General features: G+C 40.4%; 1 protein-coding gene across 3 annotated transcripts in view; it reads right to left on the bottom strand.

Annotated features, from left to right (window-relative positions):
• Positions 1–18,129, bottom strand: part of Itk (IL2 inducible T cell kinase) — a 63,353-nt gene that overhangs the window by 4,738 nt on the left and 40,486 nt on the right. For 2 of the 3 annotated variants that reach the window (XM_047556199.1, XM_047556197.1), the window contains exons 9-16: positions 12,179–12,261; positions 10,273–10,406; positions 9,814–9,888; positions 7,941–8,112; positions 7,278–7,494; positions 6,354–6,418; positions 6,146–6,264; positions 2,676–2,833 (exon numbers count right to left, since the gene is read on the bottom strand). In XM_047556199.1, coding sequence (XP_047412155.1) covers positions 2,676–2,833; positions 6,146–6,264; positions 6,354–6,418; positions 7,278–7,494; positions 7,941–8,112; positions 9,814–9,888; positions 10,273–10,406; positions 12,179–12,261 — 1,023 coding nt within the window. The remainder of the gene's footprint in view (positions 1–2,675; positions 2,834–6,145; positions 6,265–6,353; positions 6,419–7,277; positions 7,495–7,940; positions 8,113–9,813; positions 9,889–10,272; positions 10,407–12,178; positions 12,262–18,129) is intronic. The other variant, XM_047556198.1, reaches the window with a different exon arrangement.

Here is an 18,129-nt window from a genome sequence, read left to right as displayed (position 1 = left end):
AGTTTAGAAGGCAGTCTGGCAGTTTCTTACAAAGCTAAACATAGTCTTACCATATGATCCAGTAGTCACACTACTAGGCATTTACCCAACAAAGTTGAAAATTTATGTCCATAAATAGATCCACATAAATGGATCCATCTACATGTAAATGTTTATAGCAGCTTTATTCATAATTACTGAAAACTGAAAGCAACCAAGATTTCCTTCAGTAGGTAAATGTACAAACAAACCATGGTATATCCATACAATGGAATATTATTCTGCAATAAAAAGAAATGACATACCAAATCAAGGAAAGACGTGGAGCAACATTAAATGCATGTTACTAAGTGAAAAAAGTCAGACTGAAAAGGCTACATACTTTATAATTTCAACTATATGACCTTATGGAAAAGTCAAAACTATGGAGATGGTAAAAAGATCAACAGTTGCCAGTGGTTTGGGATGGGAGAAGGATGAACAGGAGGAGCACAGATGATTTTTAGGGTGGTAAAATTATTCCATATGATATTTTAATGGTGGATACATGGCATTATGCGTTTTTCAAAATCCTTCAACTCTACAGCACAATAGAGATCTTAATGTTAATTATGAACTCTAGGTAATAACAACATCTTGACAGGGGTTCACTAATTGTTTTACTCTTGCAAAATGTTAATAACCAGAGAGTAAGGAGAATATATAGGAGCTCTCTGTACTTATTGCTCAATTTTCTGTAAATTTAAAATTTTTTAAATATAAGGTTTATTAATTTAAAAATATAAAAATGTTAAAAGAGGCAAAATAACTGCTAAATGAAGATTAGCTATTAATTTTATAGTATTTAATCCTTATGGAAAAAATTAGATTTTTTTTGTCCCTTTTTATGTCATGTTTGTTTATTTCTTTGTTTTTGGTTATAAAAAGCTCTAAGAAGTTGCAGATTAAGCATTATTTAATGATCTTATAAGAAAAACAAGGTTCGGAGAATTGTCCAAGATTAATGGTAAAAAAATGGGGAAGCTGTGACAAAATCCATATATGTGTATGTATATATATTTGCATTCCATCTTTTTGTCCTTCAGTGATCTGAGTTTTTATTGACTCTACACTTCAGCTACTTTTTACCTTGGTTGAAGTTCATAATTTTGTAACTCACCAAAAGACAACTAAGAGTCACATTGATGTGGCTCAAGGCAGAGCCCATGAACTAACAATGGGGTAAATGAGCCATCTGGGAGGGTATGAAATGACTCCAAATTCGGAATTGCTGAATGAATAATAAGAATTTTAATTAAACCCTTTTAATATTTTCATAGTAGAAGGGAACTTCTCTTCCCTTATTTATAGAACTAATTTCCTGTTCTTTTCATGGTTTTATAAAGATTTTTTTCTGCTCAAAAAATTGAGGAGAGTGTTGACATAGCCCTACTCCATCCTCTTTGAAACTATACTAATGTCTTGTGATATTATGTAGCAAATTTAATAATATTTAAGATTGGTGTTAACTTTGTTAGGAATGGGGATCTATTCAGTTAATTGATAGAAAATAACAAATGCTGGTTAGGATGTGAAAAAAAAGGAATTCATACACTGTTGGTAAGAATGTGAACTAATAAAGTCATTATGCAAAACAATATGGAGGTTCCTCAAAACTCTAAAAACAGAACTACCATGTGATACACTTCTCAGCACATCAAAGAGATACCTGCACTCTCATGTTTATTGTAGCACCTTTCACAGTAGCCAAGATATGGAATCAACCTAGGTGGCTATTGGTGGTTGAATGGATAAACAAAATGTGCTATATATACACAATGGAATATTGTGTATGGAATAATGAAGCACAGAACTCTATCATTTGTAGCAATATGAATGGAACTGGAGGACACTATGTTAAGTGAAATGTCAGACACCAAAAGACAAATGCTGTATGTTCTCTTAAATATATAGAAGGTTAAAAAGTCAATCTGAGGGGCTGGGATTGTGGCTCAGTAGTACAGCACTTGCCTAGCAAGTGTGAGGCACTGGGTTCAATCCTCGGCACCACATATAAATAAATAAAATAAAGGTATTGTGTCCACCTACTACTAAAAAAATATAAAAGAAAAAGTCAATCTGAATGTAGAATAGAGATTGCTAGAAGCTGGGAAGGGTAGGAGGAAAGAGAGTGGCGGAGATTGGATAATGAGTACCAAAACATACTTAAATAAAAGGAATATTTTCTTGTGTTCCACAGCACGGTGGGCTCACTGTAGTTCACTATAACCTATTATATATCTTGTTAAAAACTAGAAGAGCTTGAAGCTCCAAACATAAAGTAATGATAAGGAGATGGAATGTTAACTACCCTGGTTTGATCTGCACACACTGTATTCATGTATTGAAATATCACATGGTACCCCATAAATCTGTACAATTACTATATGTCAATCAAAAATTATTTCTAAAAAGTTTAAAGAGGTGGAAATGGTAACTACCTTGATTTAATCATTACACATTTGTATACATGCATCAATTTGTCAACTACATTCCCAAATATAATTTAAAAAATATAAAGACCCTCAAAGTTACCTTCCTGCTAATCTGTTAGTCACCCTGCTGCCTCATCCTTCTAAAAGGGCGCCATCCTCTGGGGAACAGGGCAAGCCCTGGCATAGCATATTATGCAGGGGGAAACCACTTCCTCTACTGACCTCTTTCCAGCAAAGATTCATGATCTGGTAAATGTGGGAGGAGGCCAGTCGGGGCTTGTATAACCGAAATCCGGTACTGATGTCTTCTACTACCTCTGAGTTGCTTCGGTTTTCATATGGGATTCTGCCTTCACTGAAGACTTCCCACATCAGCACACCTATAAGCAACAAGGAGTACGGCACAGATAATTATAAAGCCCACAAGGGCAAACAAATAACTAAAAAGAAATCTATCTCTAGAAATCACACTCCTTGACATTGACATTCAAGTCTCTCCCTCCAGACCCCCAGAAGTACTAAACAAGGTTGCCTGAGGCTTATTGGTTCCATCAGTTATTTATTTATTTATTGTCCTATTTTGAAAGAACTGAACTTTTCCAACTTTCCTAAAGGCAAAGAATTGTCAAGCTCAGCTCTATTATATCTAATTCAAACATCATAACTAAAAGTTACAGGGGAGGAAACTCAAATGTCTACACATGACATAAATGGAATGGGAGAGATGTGACATCATGGGGACTGGAAAACTGGAGATCAAAAGTTCTATTATAACAAGACAGCTATGGTTTGGCTCCAGCCAAAGTATGCCACATGGAAAGGAGAACTCAGGATTGTCAAATTTCCTGATTTTTACAATCAAATAAGAAATTGGCAAGAGGTGAACTAAATATGACTCTTTTAAATGTAGACTCAGCATCCTAAAACCAAAAATCCAAATGTACCAAAATCAAAACTGTTGAGTATTGACATAAAACCACAAGTGGAAAATTCCATACCATGAAAATTTGTTTCATGTACAAATCATTAAAAAAACAAAACAAAACAAAACAAAACAAAACAAAAAAAAAAAACATTACAGCTGGGTGCAATAACACAGACCTGTAATTCCAGACAGAGGCAGGAGGATTACAAGTTCAAGGACAGCCTCAACACTTAGTAAGATCCTCAGCAACTTAGCAAGGCCTTGTCTCACATTTAAAAAATGAAAATGACTGGGAATGTAGCTCAGTGGAAAAGAGTCCCTGAGTTCAATCCCCAGTACCACACAAAAAGAAATACACACAAACATACATATGTATGCCATATATATAATAAAACTACCTTCAGGTTAGGTGTATAAAATGTATATGAAACAAATGGATTTGTGTTTAGATTTGGGTCTTATCTTCAAGAAACCTCATTGTGTATATGCAAATAATCCTGAATTTGATATTTGAAACACTTTTGGTCCCAAGTTCTAGTATTATACAAACCAGGAAAAACACATCATCGGGTTGTCCATCTTTGACCTCTGATTTAATCCTGGTGCCCTTCTGCCCTCCATAGAAAGGCCACACCCACCTAGAGCTTTATCTTGTACTAATATATCCACAGGTCATCCGAACTGGAAGGAACTTACACATCACCTAACCCAGTGTTTGCAAGATGTAGTCCAGAACTTCAAGGCAGAAATTCCCAAAGTGTGAGCCCCCAAACACCTGAATAAGAATCATCTCGGAAGCTTGTTAAAATGGCAGGTCCCTGGGATCCAGTCCAGACCATCTGGCTCAGAGAATTTCAGGGGGCTCCTCAGAGGTACCAGAGGAGTTGGAGATTCTGAGCCTGACCATGAAGAAGACTGTTCAGGACCCCACAATGCCAGGATTTCTCATGAGATTAGCATAGAGCTGCTGTTAAGGCAGGACTTGGAAACTGTTGCTTAATATAAACCTTCTAGTGTGCAGATGAGGAAACTGAGTGAAGCTCAAAGATGTTACTTAACCTGCTCTAAATAGTATGGCTAATTTGGGCAAAAATGTATTTAATGATACAGTGCAATGAACCGAGGCAGGCAGGGGGCTCAACCCTCCAGGTCTCTGCTGCTCAGGCTTGCCACCCCAGTTTTCTCACACTTTTCTTCACTGCACCGTTTATACTCTGTACCCATCCATCAACCTCGTTTCTGGACACTCTTCAGATAACACATCTCAGGGAGGGGACCATTTCAGCCTAACCCTCTAATTAGAAAATGTAGCAGAAAATTCCCAGGCAACACCCTGTGGATGAATAAGCCTCATTTAGAGTCAGAAGGTGAAGGTGCCAGTGTGGTCATTGCTTCAAACATCTCTTTGTGTGGCCTAGCTTGGCATAGTGTGATCAGCTTTGTCACCTACAGAGAAATGGCTACATATTAGCCTTAACCTTCCTAGTTATGTGCTCTGGGCAGAGGAGAATCATCCAAGAATGATGTCAGGACAACTTCTTCCAAGTTCATTCTATAACTTCAACCTGCTTAACGAAGTAGCAGCAAAAACTGCTGAATAACAACTTCCTTTAATGCAGAAATCAAAAGGACTCAAAATTAACCAACTACCTAGCTCTCAGAAATAGACATTCTATAATGTCTAAAACTGGTTCTTTCCTAAGATATTTAATTAACCAGCATCACCCTTGTTTCTACGATAGTAAATTCTTAGTAAACCTCGGTACAGAATGACAAGACCACTCTGAGCAGTTCCTATCCAAAGGATAATCCTTACTGTAATCCAGAAAGAAAGAGAGCATCTGGTATATTTTTGTGCACATCTTTAGTATGGCACAAACCTTGACTTAGGTTAACATGGCAGATTCAGGAAGAATATTTAGCATTTCCCACCACACTGGCTTCATTCATTCATTTGTGCGCATTTACACTTTTTAGAAATTCAAATTTATTACTATGGCCTGCCAACTTCATTGTGTTCTGTTCTCCCAAGAAATCAGTAGCCCCCTGTTTTGGGATATATCAAGCTTTTGCACTTTCTGGGCTTTATGTCAGAGACACTGCTCCCTGACTCTTGGAATTGTGACAGTTTTCTCTCATTATGCAACTCTTTGCTCAAGAGTCAACCCTCAGAAAGACCTTCCCCAGAGCACACTAGCTAATGCAGATCAATCCCATTACTGTTTTATTTTATTCAGACCACTTATTAACCCTTATTTTGCTAAATCTTTCATCTGTTAGCTGGTTTATGTGATTGTTCTGTCTCTTCTCCTCCCTAAAATTTAGCTCCAAAAAGAAAGTTATGTCTATTGCAGCCTCTGCACCAACATTAGCCCCTGGTTATACAGTAGATGCTCAATAAATTGTTGTTGAATGAATAAAATACTTTTTGAGGTTAAATGTGGAAGTATAATGTCAGACAAAACATGGTCCCTGCCTTCAAGGAATTTATGTTCTAATTTCCTGACTCTTCTGGCTTTGGCCTCATAGTAGCTGCCACCAGACTCCTGTTTTTCACTTTTGTTTTTATCTCTCTGCTATTTCAAAGGAATAAATACAATAATAAGGGTCCTCTCATACATTTCCGGGCTGTTCTTACAAAGGACTTCAGTGGGATGCCCTCAACATACAGGGATCAGGCAGGTAGAGTTGTCCATATCTGACTAAGGAAATAGCTGGTCCCCCACAGTCCCAGATCACATGGGGGTGGGACCTGAATGACACTCACCAAATGACCACACATCTGACTTGCTGCTGTAGCGACTGAAAGAAAACACTTCCGGGGATGCCCACTTCACTGGGAATTTGGTGCCCGTGGAACTGGTGTATTGATCATCAAGGACGAACCTGGGAAGAAAATAGAATGGAGAGATCAGAATGTTCAGAGGCCTCAGTCCCACTGCTGACACTTTGCAGGTACGGCATCCCTGTGTTACCTTGTCATTCCAAAGTCGGACACCTTGATGACTTGGTTTTCTCCCACCAAACAATTTCGGGCAGCCTGGAGAGGAGATGGGCAAACAAAAGAGAAAAGAAAATTGTTGGTGGCTAAGTAGTGATCCAGCAGTCTCCCATTAGCAGTCTTTGCCTTTCCATGTGATGTTGTACAAGCATATAGAGGAGCTTTGCAAAGGTTAGTTAAGCTTCACAAGCACCTGCTGGAAGTTTGCTAGAAAGTTGAACCTTTATCAGGATGAGCAGGCTAATCTTCATTCCTGGATCCTAAGAAATCCATGGTGTGGTCTAACCAAACATAGGCTCCAACGCAACCTGATGTGAAACTGATGTGAAAGAAACTCTTGACAGTTTCTTCAGGGATGATAAGAAGAAACTGTCTCCCAAGGGATTAGTATAAGAATACTTTGAAGTTGTTGATCATCTGGAAGTTATACCTCAATAGGGAGAAACAGAAGGCTGCATTGGAAGAGCCTTTGGAGATAGACTCCATTGAGACTCAAATTTGAAATTTCCTTTCCAATCATATGGGGAAACACATGAATATTCCTGAGCCCCAACGACCTATTCTAATATTACTATGGTAGATCCATGGATAACATTGTAAGAAAAACTGTGCTTGTCCATTTCCCTCATTTTACCAGGAGGAAACTGAGGTACAGAGGCTAAGAAGAAGTGGCCATTAGCTCCATTTTGGAAGCATGCAAAATGAAACTCAGAGAGCACAGACCTGTCCTCATGAAACACTTTCCCTACAGGACCCATGGGTGGAGGAAGGAAGAAGTTGAGAGAAGGGAGGTGGTCTGTGACCTGTCATTTAATAATGCATCCTCAGTCTTGCTAGCTCTTTAGTGGGATGTGCACTTCACCCTTCACCTGCTGGTGTTCACCATGCATGCTCGTACCAAATCTCTGTGGATGACACACGCCTTTTCCAGGTAGGCCATGCCCTCACACACGTCCAGGCACATGCCAAGCAGGGTTCCTGCTGCAAAGAGTCCCCGCTGGCTGCGCAGGTAATCCGACAGGCAGCCATGCTCCATGAACTCAAATACGAGGCAGATGGGGGCCTGCTCCAGGCACACTCCATAGAGCTGAACCAGTTTGGGGTGAGAGAGTTTCCTGGAGAAAAAGGCAGGGGGTAAGATACCCAAAATTCAGTCTTCTAAATGTGTCAAATGTTTTGTGACACCAAAATAGCAGAACTGTCACTTTGTCCAACTTTTGGTTTTGCAAAGAGAATTCACACCCTTCCCCAAACAGAAACATGTCATTGGAGCCAAGACCTGAAGGATAGTACAGAGTCATAGCATGAGATGAACAGAGGCCAGTGTGGTTGGCATGTCATGGAACAGAGGGGAGATGGATGGGTAGGGGACAAGAATTGGGAGGTGGGAAGGGTCAGACCATGGTGGGCCTCGGAGACCATTTTATTCACTGTGCAATAGCCAGCCATTGCCAGAGTTTGAGCATGGAGGTGGCATGACATGGTGTTAGATGGGGTTTTAAAGAACACAGCACAGGACACCCTCCCCAGGGTGTCTGCATAGCCTTGTTTTATCACTCACATCATGACTTCAGCCTCCTCTATGAAGTCCTCTTCTGACATTGCCCCTTCCTGAATGGTTTTGATAGCCACCTTGTCCTTGTTGAGCCAGTAGCCAAGATGCACCAACCCAAACTGTCCACTGCCAATCTCCTGCACAAAAGTGAGCTCCGAGGGATGGATCACCCATTTCCCTGGAAGAGACAGAGAGGGAGGGAGAGAGAGAGAGGGAGGGAGGGAGGGAGAGAGAGAGAGAGATTGATTTTTAGAGAAAATAATAAGGAATAGTGCTACCAGAAAACAACATAACTCCATCTAGAATTTCAGCCTATGTTAAATATAACTCAGTGATGGCACATGGTACAAATCCTAGACTTAGAGCTATTATAGCTAATTATCTTTTTCCTCAAATAGTAACATAAAATATGCATTTAAAACCATTAAAATGTATATAAAGCGGTAACATGGAAAGAAGAAGAATGGCAATACTCAAGATATAAAACAAATATATAAAAGGATTATTACAAAGTCCCAACAACTTCCTAAAATGTTTTTTACATAGAGCAAATATCATTTGAATTTATCACTCATTCATCCATTCACCCATCAAAAGCATCTGCTATGTGCACAGCACAATTCTAGGCTTTAGCTGGAACGGCTGTGTAAGAGGGGATTCAGAGGGGACTTCTACAGAGGCACAAGCTGACCTGGTGTCTGGTACATGGCAGGCTCTCAATATATGTTCAGTAAACAAACCAAGGATTGGAGCCTCAGTTTTTGACTAAACAATCTCTGAGATCCTAACCAGCATGGACACTTTAGCATCCTACAGATATTAGAATAACATTGTTTTCATAAAGAGGATAGAGACGCATTGTCCTGTACCAATGCTTTCTCTAATACCGGAAACAGCCAGATCTTTACCTCTTGGAGGCAGAGACTTAACAGCAAATAGTATGGAGTATCTACCATGTGCCAGACTGGTTAGGAATGAAGAGTCCACAGCACAGTTTCTCAAAGCACCCCTTGAGCTCCTGGGTCAAAGTCGCCCACAGCACTTTTTTAAAATGCAGACCCCAGGCCCCCACTCTCAGGGAGCATGTTTTTGTAAGTGGTGCAGAGGGTCCAGGAATTCAAGATTTTGAAGAAGCGTTCCAGAAGATTTTTCTGCACATTGAAGTTTGAGAACCACCAATCTAGGAAGATTAGACCAACTTCTTCCTCAAATAACACACAATTTGGACCAAAAGATACACACTCAAATGCCTTCAGATTGCAGGCAGATAATCCCAAGTGGGTGAACAAGACAAGAGGGGATCATCGTAGGGTTTGCTACATTACAGATGCACACCCTGCTGCAGGTATTAAAGTTGTTTTTGTTTATTTGTTTGATTGTTTTTTTGGTGCTTGGATCAACTCCAGAGTCTTGTGTGTGCTCTCTACAATGAGCTACACTCTCAGTCCTCAACTTTTAATACTGAATGCTGCCAGATCACAGTTCTTACAAATATCCAACAAGCTAGATAATAGGAAAGTTGTAGAATCTAGGTGGAAATACAGTGCTAAGGTGCTGTCATCTAATATTTTATACAGCATTTAGTAAAGTGCTCTGTACAAAGTAGGTGCTCAACAAACACTTCATTGATGGATTCATTAAAACCAAAGGCTATAGATTTGGTCTAGATAAATGTGCTGGCATACATCATTCGTCCTACACACACTGTGAATGTTCAAATGTTCATTAGTACTGCCATCTCCACATACACATTATAGCTCTTTGAATGGTCACTTGAAGTCTGGGATACAGGTAGGCTCATGGGAAGCCCACTTAGAATTTTCCCCGGCCCTTTCAAGTTGTAGCTCCAAGGCCTAACATTCCTGATGATGCTACTCACCATATCTCAGCCCTGCTGTGACAGGGGCTTTCTGCCTCCAGGAACAGACTGGATACCGGAGTCGGGTAACTAGGCCTGAGTCGATTGAAAAGCCAAAAGCCATGGTTAGAGCTTTTCTATAGCAACTGTCTACGTTAAATCACTAGAAAAAAATCTGTTGCAAGAGCTACTTTTATTCTAGAAAACAAACCACAAAGTCTGGTTGCTGATATCACATTCTGAGAAGATTCACAAGTACACATGTGTGTGTGGGGGGGTGAAATTCATGATTTCCATAGCAGAGTTTGCTAATGAAACGTGTGAGATAATCAAATACTTAGTATCCTTTTCCAATTGTGTATTCAGTTATCATTTATGGCCAGCTCATCTGGCATGAAGAAACCCACCCAGCAGTGCTTTGTCACTTCTGTTCAAGTCCCCAGAGAGGGTCCCCCTCTGTCTCTGCCCTCGAGCACTTACCTCCTCCATTGTGTTGGTGATAGTTGATGAGGAGGGGGATGGAATCAAACACGTACTTCTCAGCCACGTAGTACCGCTTGGGGTTGTCATTTGTTTCTTTGATGTGATAATGCTTTATACAGGGGTTGTTCTCACTTTAAACACATGAAACGCAGAAGCAATTTTGAGACACCAAGTGTCTACTGGCATCAGCTTCTCATTCTCTTTGTTTCCTAATCTTTCAAAGGATGGCAGACAACCTGTGTAAAGTCTTGTCAGGTTGGTCCTGGTGCCCCAGCGTTGTGTTAAGAAGTACTCCAAGGCTGCATCTGGGTCCAGCTGGCGACAGGACTGGATGGATTGGTTATGTCTCTTCCACAGCCTCAAAACTGGGGACTGGCACTACAGGTGCTGCACATGTGCCTCCCAGATCCACGCCACTAGCTGACGGTCAACAGTGTCTGTTGATGAAGCCCCTCTGGCCCCTTCACTTTTATGTGACTTTGAGTGGAAGAGTTAAGGAGCAGGCCTGGCTACCATCCTTAGAGAGGCCTGCTTGCACAGTTAGCCCTTGGCTGGTGTTTGGGAAGTCGGGAGGGCTCTCACCATTCTCTAACTGCTGAGGGTGGCTGGCTGCGACTATAATGGGTACCAACAGTGTGGCTTTGCGGAATGTAAGCTCTCCTTTGGAAGTCTGGAATTTTGGTATATGCGAGGTACAGGGTGCCTACTTAAATTGCCTCCAATAAAACTCCTGGGTGCTGAGTCTCTCCTGACTCCTCTGGCAGGCAATACTTCACCATATTGCAGTAACCCCTTGCTGGAGGAATGATGCATGTCCTGTGTGACCCACGGGGCGAAGGTCTTGGAAGCTGTGTTTGGTTTCCTCTGGACTAGGCCCCATGTGCCTCTCCCCTTGCTGACTTTGCCTTCTACCCCTTTGCTGTTAAACCTTAATAGATATTGTCCAGCAGCACATGTGGGGGTCTTGCTAGTGAATCAACGAGCCCAACACAGACTTTACCTCTCATTCCTTCTCCAGCATACCTGGTGGAGTCTCAGCCCACTCTGAACCCAGGAGGGCAGATATATGACCCACCCCCTGCGATGCTCCTTGTGCTCTTTCTCATCCCAGGGTGGCACCCTTCCTCCCTGTCATCTGATTAAACCCTGACTTTGCTCCCCGTCTTGCTCATGTCCTCTGACTTCCAGGAAACATCCCTGAGGACACCTTGAAGATTACTTTTTTTCTCTTACTATGTACTGCATGTTTGGTTATTGCCAAATTTGAACTTAATAATTTTCTACCTAGAAGAGGATTTGAGACCTAAATAGGCTCTCACACATCATTTTACAAAGGAGGAGACGAGCGGGGGGTGGGGTGGGGGCAGATAAGCAGTGAGGGTCGAGCAGTCAGCGTGGCTGGAGCCTGAAGGCGGAGGGGCCGTCAAGCTCTTTGAGCCTTGGTCTCCTCTGTGTGAAGTGAGGCTGGCAAGGCCTGCCTTCAGGGCTTCTCGGGATTGGAAAGGTCTGTAAAGTTCCTGGCACATAATAAGGCCTCAATAAATGGTGGAGGTTTTATTAGCAGAGCCAGAACTGAAATTCACATAGGTTTGCTTTTGGTGGAATATCTTTTCTGTTACTCTGTGTGTTAAATAATATATGCATCAAATGCAAATATTTCATTTCTTTGGAGCTCTGCTAATGACAGAGCTAACCAGGGGAGAACCTGGGGTCCAGTCACAGCTCTGTCGCTTTCTAACTCTCTTCAGTTCTGTTCTTGACTGCATCTGGCCTTGATTTTCTCGGAGAGAACAAGGAAAGCTGTACCATTTCTAAAGGACCTCTACCTGTGGCTTTGCTCTGTTACCGACCCCCACCTCTGAAGTGTCTCTCCCTACTCTGCTGAGCAGAGACAGCACCATACCTCACAATGGCCTTGGTGAAAACAGATACAGTGTATGTTCCTGGAGTCCTGGAATCTCGGACCATGAAGGCTCCTTCTTTGCCCTAGAATGGTTAGAAAGGATAGAAGGTTAGTGATCCCTGGAAGCCAGGTTCATCCACATAGCTTTGCTTTCCTGATTATGGAAGGAGGAAGAACTTTTGAGAATAGAACAGACTTTCAGTAACAATGGCTACTATTTCTTGACCCTCCATGGGTTAGGGACTATTCTAGGACTGACATTAGCCATGAATAAAACAGACAGATACAAGCTCTGCCCTGAGAGTTCACCACCTACCATACTCTTTGCAGATATTTTCCAACCCTCACTCAACACTGTAGTCCAGATGTTATTATCTTCTAGTCTCAAGGAGGACATCAAGTGCCAGAAAGCTAAAGTGGCTTTCCCATGACCCAAAACTAGTAAGTGATAGAGTTGGTTTTAGTTAATTTGTTAATTAATTTTTGGTACCAGGGATTGAACCCAGGGGTGCTTAACCATTGAGCCACATCTCCAGATATATAAATAAATATATATATATATATATTTTTTTTTTTATATACATATTTTATCTTTTGAGAGGGAATTTGCGATTCTCCTGCTTCAGCCTCCTGAGCCACTGGGATTCCAGGCATGGGCACATTCCAGCTGAAGAGTTGGTATTTAAACTTTGGTGTGTTGGCCTGTTCCAGTGCTCCATGCAATGGATATTAGGTGCCACTTCCCCATTCCCTCATAAGGGCACAGAGTTTCATGACCTGAAAGTTTGATCAGTTCTCTAGTGAGAATATAATTTTCAGACCTATTCCACAGGGTTGATTTTGTTATAGGGAGAAAAAGAAAGAACTCTATATCACTGGCTTCATGAGAGATGTGGGGAGAAAGGAGTACCTCTGGAATATGCCTTTCACCACACTGACAATTTTGCCAGCACTGATGAAATTAAGCACCAGCAAATGAATATGCCAGTATTCATTTTAAAAGATTTTAAAATCTGAATTTCATTTTAAGGACTTCATGCCTAACATTCTGCTCCTACCCAGCTGTTACTCTATATTGGTAACATTTGCAAAGCCTACTATTATTTACTTAGACATGGTGAGGGTTGTGAAAGAAGGTTAGGTTAGGTTAGGGCCTTGTGCAGGGACCTTACCTGTGTAGTGCACAGAGTAAAGTAGACATAATGCAAACCCACATAAACTCCTCCATCCCCCAGTCCCAAGGTGGGGTCTCTGCATGTACATGCACAAACACCCTCCAACCCATAGCACATGCAGAAGGGCATCTAATGGTTTGAATACTAGAATCTTACAGTTAGAAAGGAATTTATAAAGATGATGTACCCCAAGGATGTCCCAACCTCACCACTAGTGACATTCAGAGCCAGTAACTCTGCTGTGGGACGGCATCCTGTGCATTATGGAATGTTTAGCAGCAGCATCCCTAGCTTCTATTTTCTGTGTGCCAGACTTTGTTCTCTGGAAGAAGAAACCACCCCTGCGTGAGAACCACTGATCTAATCGAGCTCCCTAAACCATGTGTTGCAGACTTTGTTCATTATCATAACCACGTGAAGAATCAAAAGCACAGAGGAACAACATAATATAATAGCAAGTAGCTGAGCATGCTCCCTGCCCACACCTCCCTGCACCAAGACCTCTAGCATGCCAACCTTGGCACCTAAACTTTTTAAAAGCTTGCCATGTCTCCTGCTTCACTTTACTCACTAAGGATTGCTTTGGCTATTCTGGGTCTCTTATTTTTCTAAATGAATTTCATGACAGCTTTTTCTAATTCTGTGAAGTACCTTAAATTACACTACAGAGCTATAGTAACAAAAATGGCATGCTATTGGCACAAAACTGACATAAAGATCAACGGAACAGAAGAGAAGACACAGAGATGAACACACATATATACAGTTATTTCATACTAGATAAAGACACCATAAACATACTTTGGAGAAAAGATAGCCTGTTCAACAAATAGTGCTGGGAAAATAGGAAATTCATATGTAGTAGAATGAAATTTAACCCCTATCTCTCACCCTGCACAAAAATCAATTCTGAAGTGAATCAAGGACTTAGGCATTAGACCAGAGACCCTGTGCCTACTAGAAGAAAATGTAGGCCCAACTCTCCAACACGTAGGCTTAGGAACCAAATTCCTCAACAAGACTCCTAAAGCACAAGAAATAAAAATCAAGAGTCAATAACCGGGATGGGATCAAACTGAAAAGCTTCTTCACAACAAAGGAAACAATCAAGAATGTGAAGCGAGAGCCCACAGAATGGGAGAAAATCTTTGCCACCTGTGCCTCAGATAGATCATTAATCTTCAGGATATATAATGAACTCAAAAAACTTAATACCAAGAAACCATATAACCCAATCAATAAATGGGCAAATGAACTGAACAGACACTTCACAGAAGAAGAAATATGAATTGTGAAAAAGTATACGAAAAAATGTTGAACATCTCTAGCAATTAGAGAAATCCAATTTAAAACCACACTGAGATTTCATCTCACTCCAGTTTGAATGGTAATTATCAAAAATACAAGTAACAAAAAATGTTGGAGAGGATGTGGGGAAAATAGGTGTACTCATCCATTGCTGGTGGGACTACAAATTGGTGCAAATTTCCATTCTGGAAAGCAGTATGGAGATTCCTCAGAAAACCTGGAATTCTCCCTGACCTTGGAATTCACCATTTGACCCAGTTATTCCACTTCTCAGCATATACCCAAAGGAATTAAAGTCAGCATACTACAGTGATGCGGCCACATCAATGTTTATAGCAGCTCAATTTACAATAGCTAAGCTATGGAACAAGCCCTAAGTGCTCTTCAACAGATGAATGGATAAAGAAAATGTAAAACACACACACACACCATGGAATATTACTCAGCCATAAAGAAGAATGAAATTGTGGTATTTGCCAGTAAATGGATGGAGCTGAAGATTATCATGCTAAGTGAACTAGGTCAGTTTCAAAAAACCAAAGATAGAATGTTCTCTCTGATATATAAATGCTAATAAGGGGGGATTAGACTAGAAGCTCACTGGATTAGATAAAGGGGAATGAAGGGAAGGGAGCAGGGAGAGGAATAGGAAAGATAGTAGAACGAATTAGACATAACTTTCTTGTCCTTAGATATGAATATACCACCAGGAAAATTCCATATCACATAAAACAAGAATGGGATCCTAATTAGAATGAGTTATATTTCATGTATGTATAATATGTCAAAATATACTGTCATGTATATCTAAAAAGAACAAATTTTAAAATCACAGAAAAAAGCTTACCATGTAACTTTATGGATGATTAGGTTTAGTACTCACTGACTTCCCTCTTTATACCAGCTAGACCAGCAGTCCCTGTCTCCCTAAATGGTGCTGATAGCTCACCCTCATCCTGGTACAGAGTCACGCCCTGCTTTCTGTAGCTTGGCTGGCACCCTACAGGAGGGCAGAGGTGGGGGTGGGGGACAACTGGTCCCTGCATCATTGTATATTCTTGCCAAACCTATAGATTCCACTTGAACTCTGTTTGAGTACTCAAAGTCAGACTTCTGAAACCCCCGAATTCCTCTGCTGAGAATATCAGGAGTCTATTTTGGAATGGGAAGCTCAGACTTCATCTCTGTTTTTTTTGTTTGTAGCCTTTTTTTCCCAAGGCAATGAGTTTGGGCTGCCCTCACTGCTGCCTGAAAGCAGGGAAGGAATTGAGGAAAATAAGAAAGTTACTACCTTTCTTTTCCTAAGATAATCTAGTATTTTGTCTTTTTCACACACTGAGTTTAATCATTCTGTATATCACAGAATTTTTTTTTTTAATTCAAGAGAATGAATTATAAACCTTTGGGAAAGACTAATGCCATCTGTTTGCATCACCAGCTTCCTTTGTGGAACTACTCTCTATGACATGCTCTGTGCAGCCACCAGGGCATGGTAAAAGGAGACCTAAATAGCTTCTTTATTTTCTTAAATCTCAGATAGGAATGTAAACTGTTTATCCAATGAAATGTTAAAGACCCCTTTAACTTATGCTTTTAAATCATACTTTTAAAAATTGACTTTTCAAAAATTCTATTTTTATCTCTTAGGGGTCAATAGTTCTGCTCAGCTTCTGTAGTAGTGATGTATGGGACATCAAAAGCCTCCGTTTAGTTCATTTGTTTTAAAATTATTTTCTGAGGCTTACATTATATGCCACAACATTCATGTCACAAACCCATGCCATTTTAAGTGTATAATTCAATGATTTTTAGTAAATTTACAGAGTTGTGCAACCATCACCATAATCTAAGGTTAGAACACTTTTATCATTCCAAAATAAATCTTGGTCCCATTTGTACATCTTCCACAAAGTGTGCATTCTGACTACAGATTTGTCTCTCCAAGACTTTTTATATAAATGGAATTATATAATATGTGACCTTTCATGGGCTTATTTCACTTAGCATGTTGTTTTTAGGGTACGTCTGAGTGGTAGCAGGCAACAGTACGTCACTTCTTCCTGTGACTAAATAACATTCTGTCATAAGGATGTACCACATTTGCTTATCCATTCATCAGTTGATAGGCATTAGCTGCTGTGAAGAGTGAATTTGTCTGAATTCTTTTGCTCCACCTGGTTTTGTGGTATTATCTATGTCTTGCAGGTAGCTTTAGCTTGTCTTCCATTTTTTTTCTTTTGCAAATAAATAGTTTTTGCTCATGGCTTATTATAGTGCAATAGGTTAAACTCAAGCAGAAAGAAGCAAACTCTGAGCAGAGGCAGACTGCATCTGAATTGCAACTCTTTCAAAAGCGGAAGACCCATAGACTAAAAAGATGAGTTGTTTCTCAACTGTCTGTGGAGAAAGGTATGAGAACATCTCTTCCATCTAATTAAGAATGACTTCTTGTTGTTGTCATTATTCTTCCAAAGAAGTCAATGTTTTTCTGAGGAAAATTTGTAGTTACAGTAGAGCTGAGCTGTAACAAGAGGAAATGTTCCATAGGCACTGGAGAAAGGAGAGGTAATGTCTGCAGTCAGCTCTGCTGAGCACGGAAGTTTCCCTGCTTTAATCTAGAATATGCCACTGTACTTGGTCCCAGTTTACCTGTATTTTATACAAAGAAAACAGCCCAGATACTCTTTAAAGGGAATTCTCACAGTGTATAATATTGTGAATCCCAGATCTTCCCTGATTTAAATATGTGAGAATCAATTTTCTCATCTATAAAAATGGCTTCTGCAAGACTGCCAGAAGAATAATGTCCATGGAATATAATTGTATTCCTGCCATATGATCCTAGAATCAGGCTTACTAGGGTTCTTACTGGCCATGATTATTACTTGCTATGGTGCATTCTCTGTTGGAAGGTTGAATCCCATTGTTTGTCTTTATCTGAGACATGCTTTCTGTGTTAGGTGTCTACTTTTTTCTGTGCAATTTGAAGGGATCTTTATAGCAAATAAGGTCAACACAATGGTAAGAAATTGTCAAAAGATGAACTGAAGATTCATGGCCTTGTCATACTGCATTATACTTTAAGAGTGTCTCTGACATGTAGCTAGCTTTAATTTCTTCTATTGAAACAGGTCTATTATTGTGTCAATATTGTATCTTTGATGTGTTTTAGAATGATACAAATATGATGAACTGAGGCCTTAGATTGAGTTTCTGTCTGAAGCTGGGGACACCCAATGTATGAGATCTCTCTGTAAGGGATACTGAGTTATGGAGTACCTGCTTAAGAGGAACTCACCCTCTACCTAGATGGGTTGAGACAAGAGAAACTGCTTACCTCTAAGGCAAAGTGAGAACAGAATCACTGGAAAAGGGAGAACAATGTGCCTTGAGGTTAGAAGGGGAGAGAAACCACATCCCATGCATAGGGACAGGGAAGGCCTGAGAGGCTTCTTGGAGGAGGCAACA

The sequence above is a fragment of the Sciurus carolinensis genome, chromosome 6 (assembly GCF_902686445.1).
Source record: "Sciurus carolinensis chromosome 6, mSciCar1.2, whole genome shotgun sequence".
Taxonomy (NCBI): Eukaryota; Metazoa; Chordata; class Mammalia; order Rodentia; family Sciuridae; genus Sciurus; species Sciurus carolinensis.
Note: the sequence above shows the minus strand (reverse complement) of the source record. Positions and strands in the feature narration are given on the sequence as shown.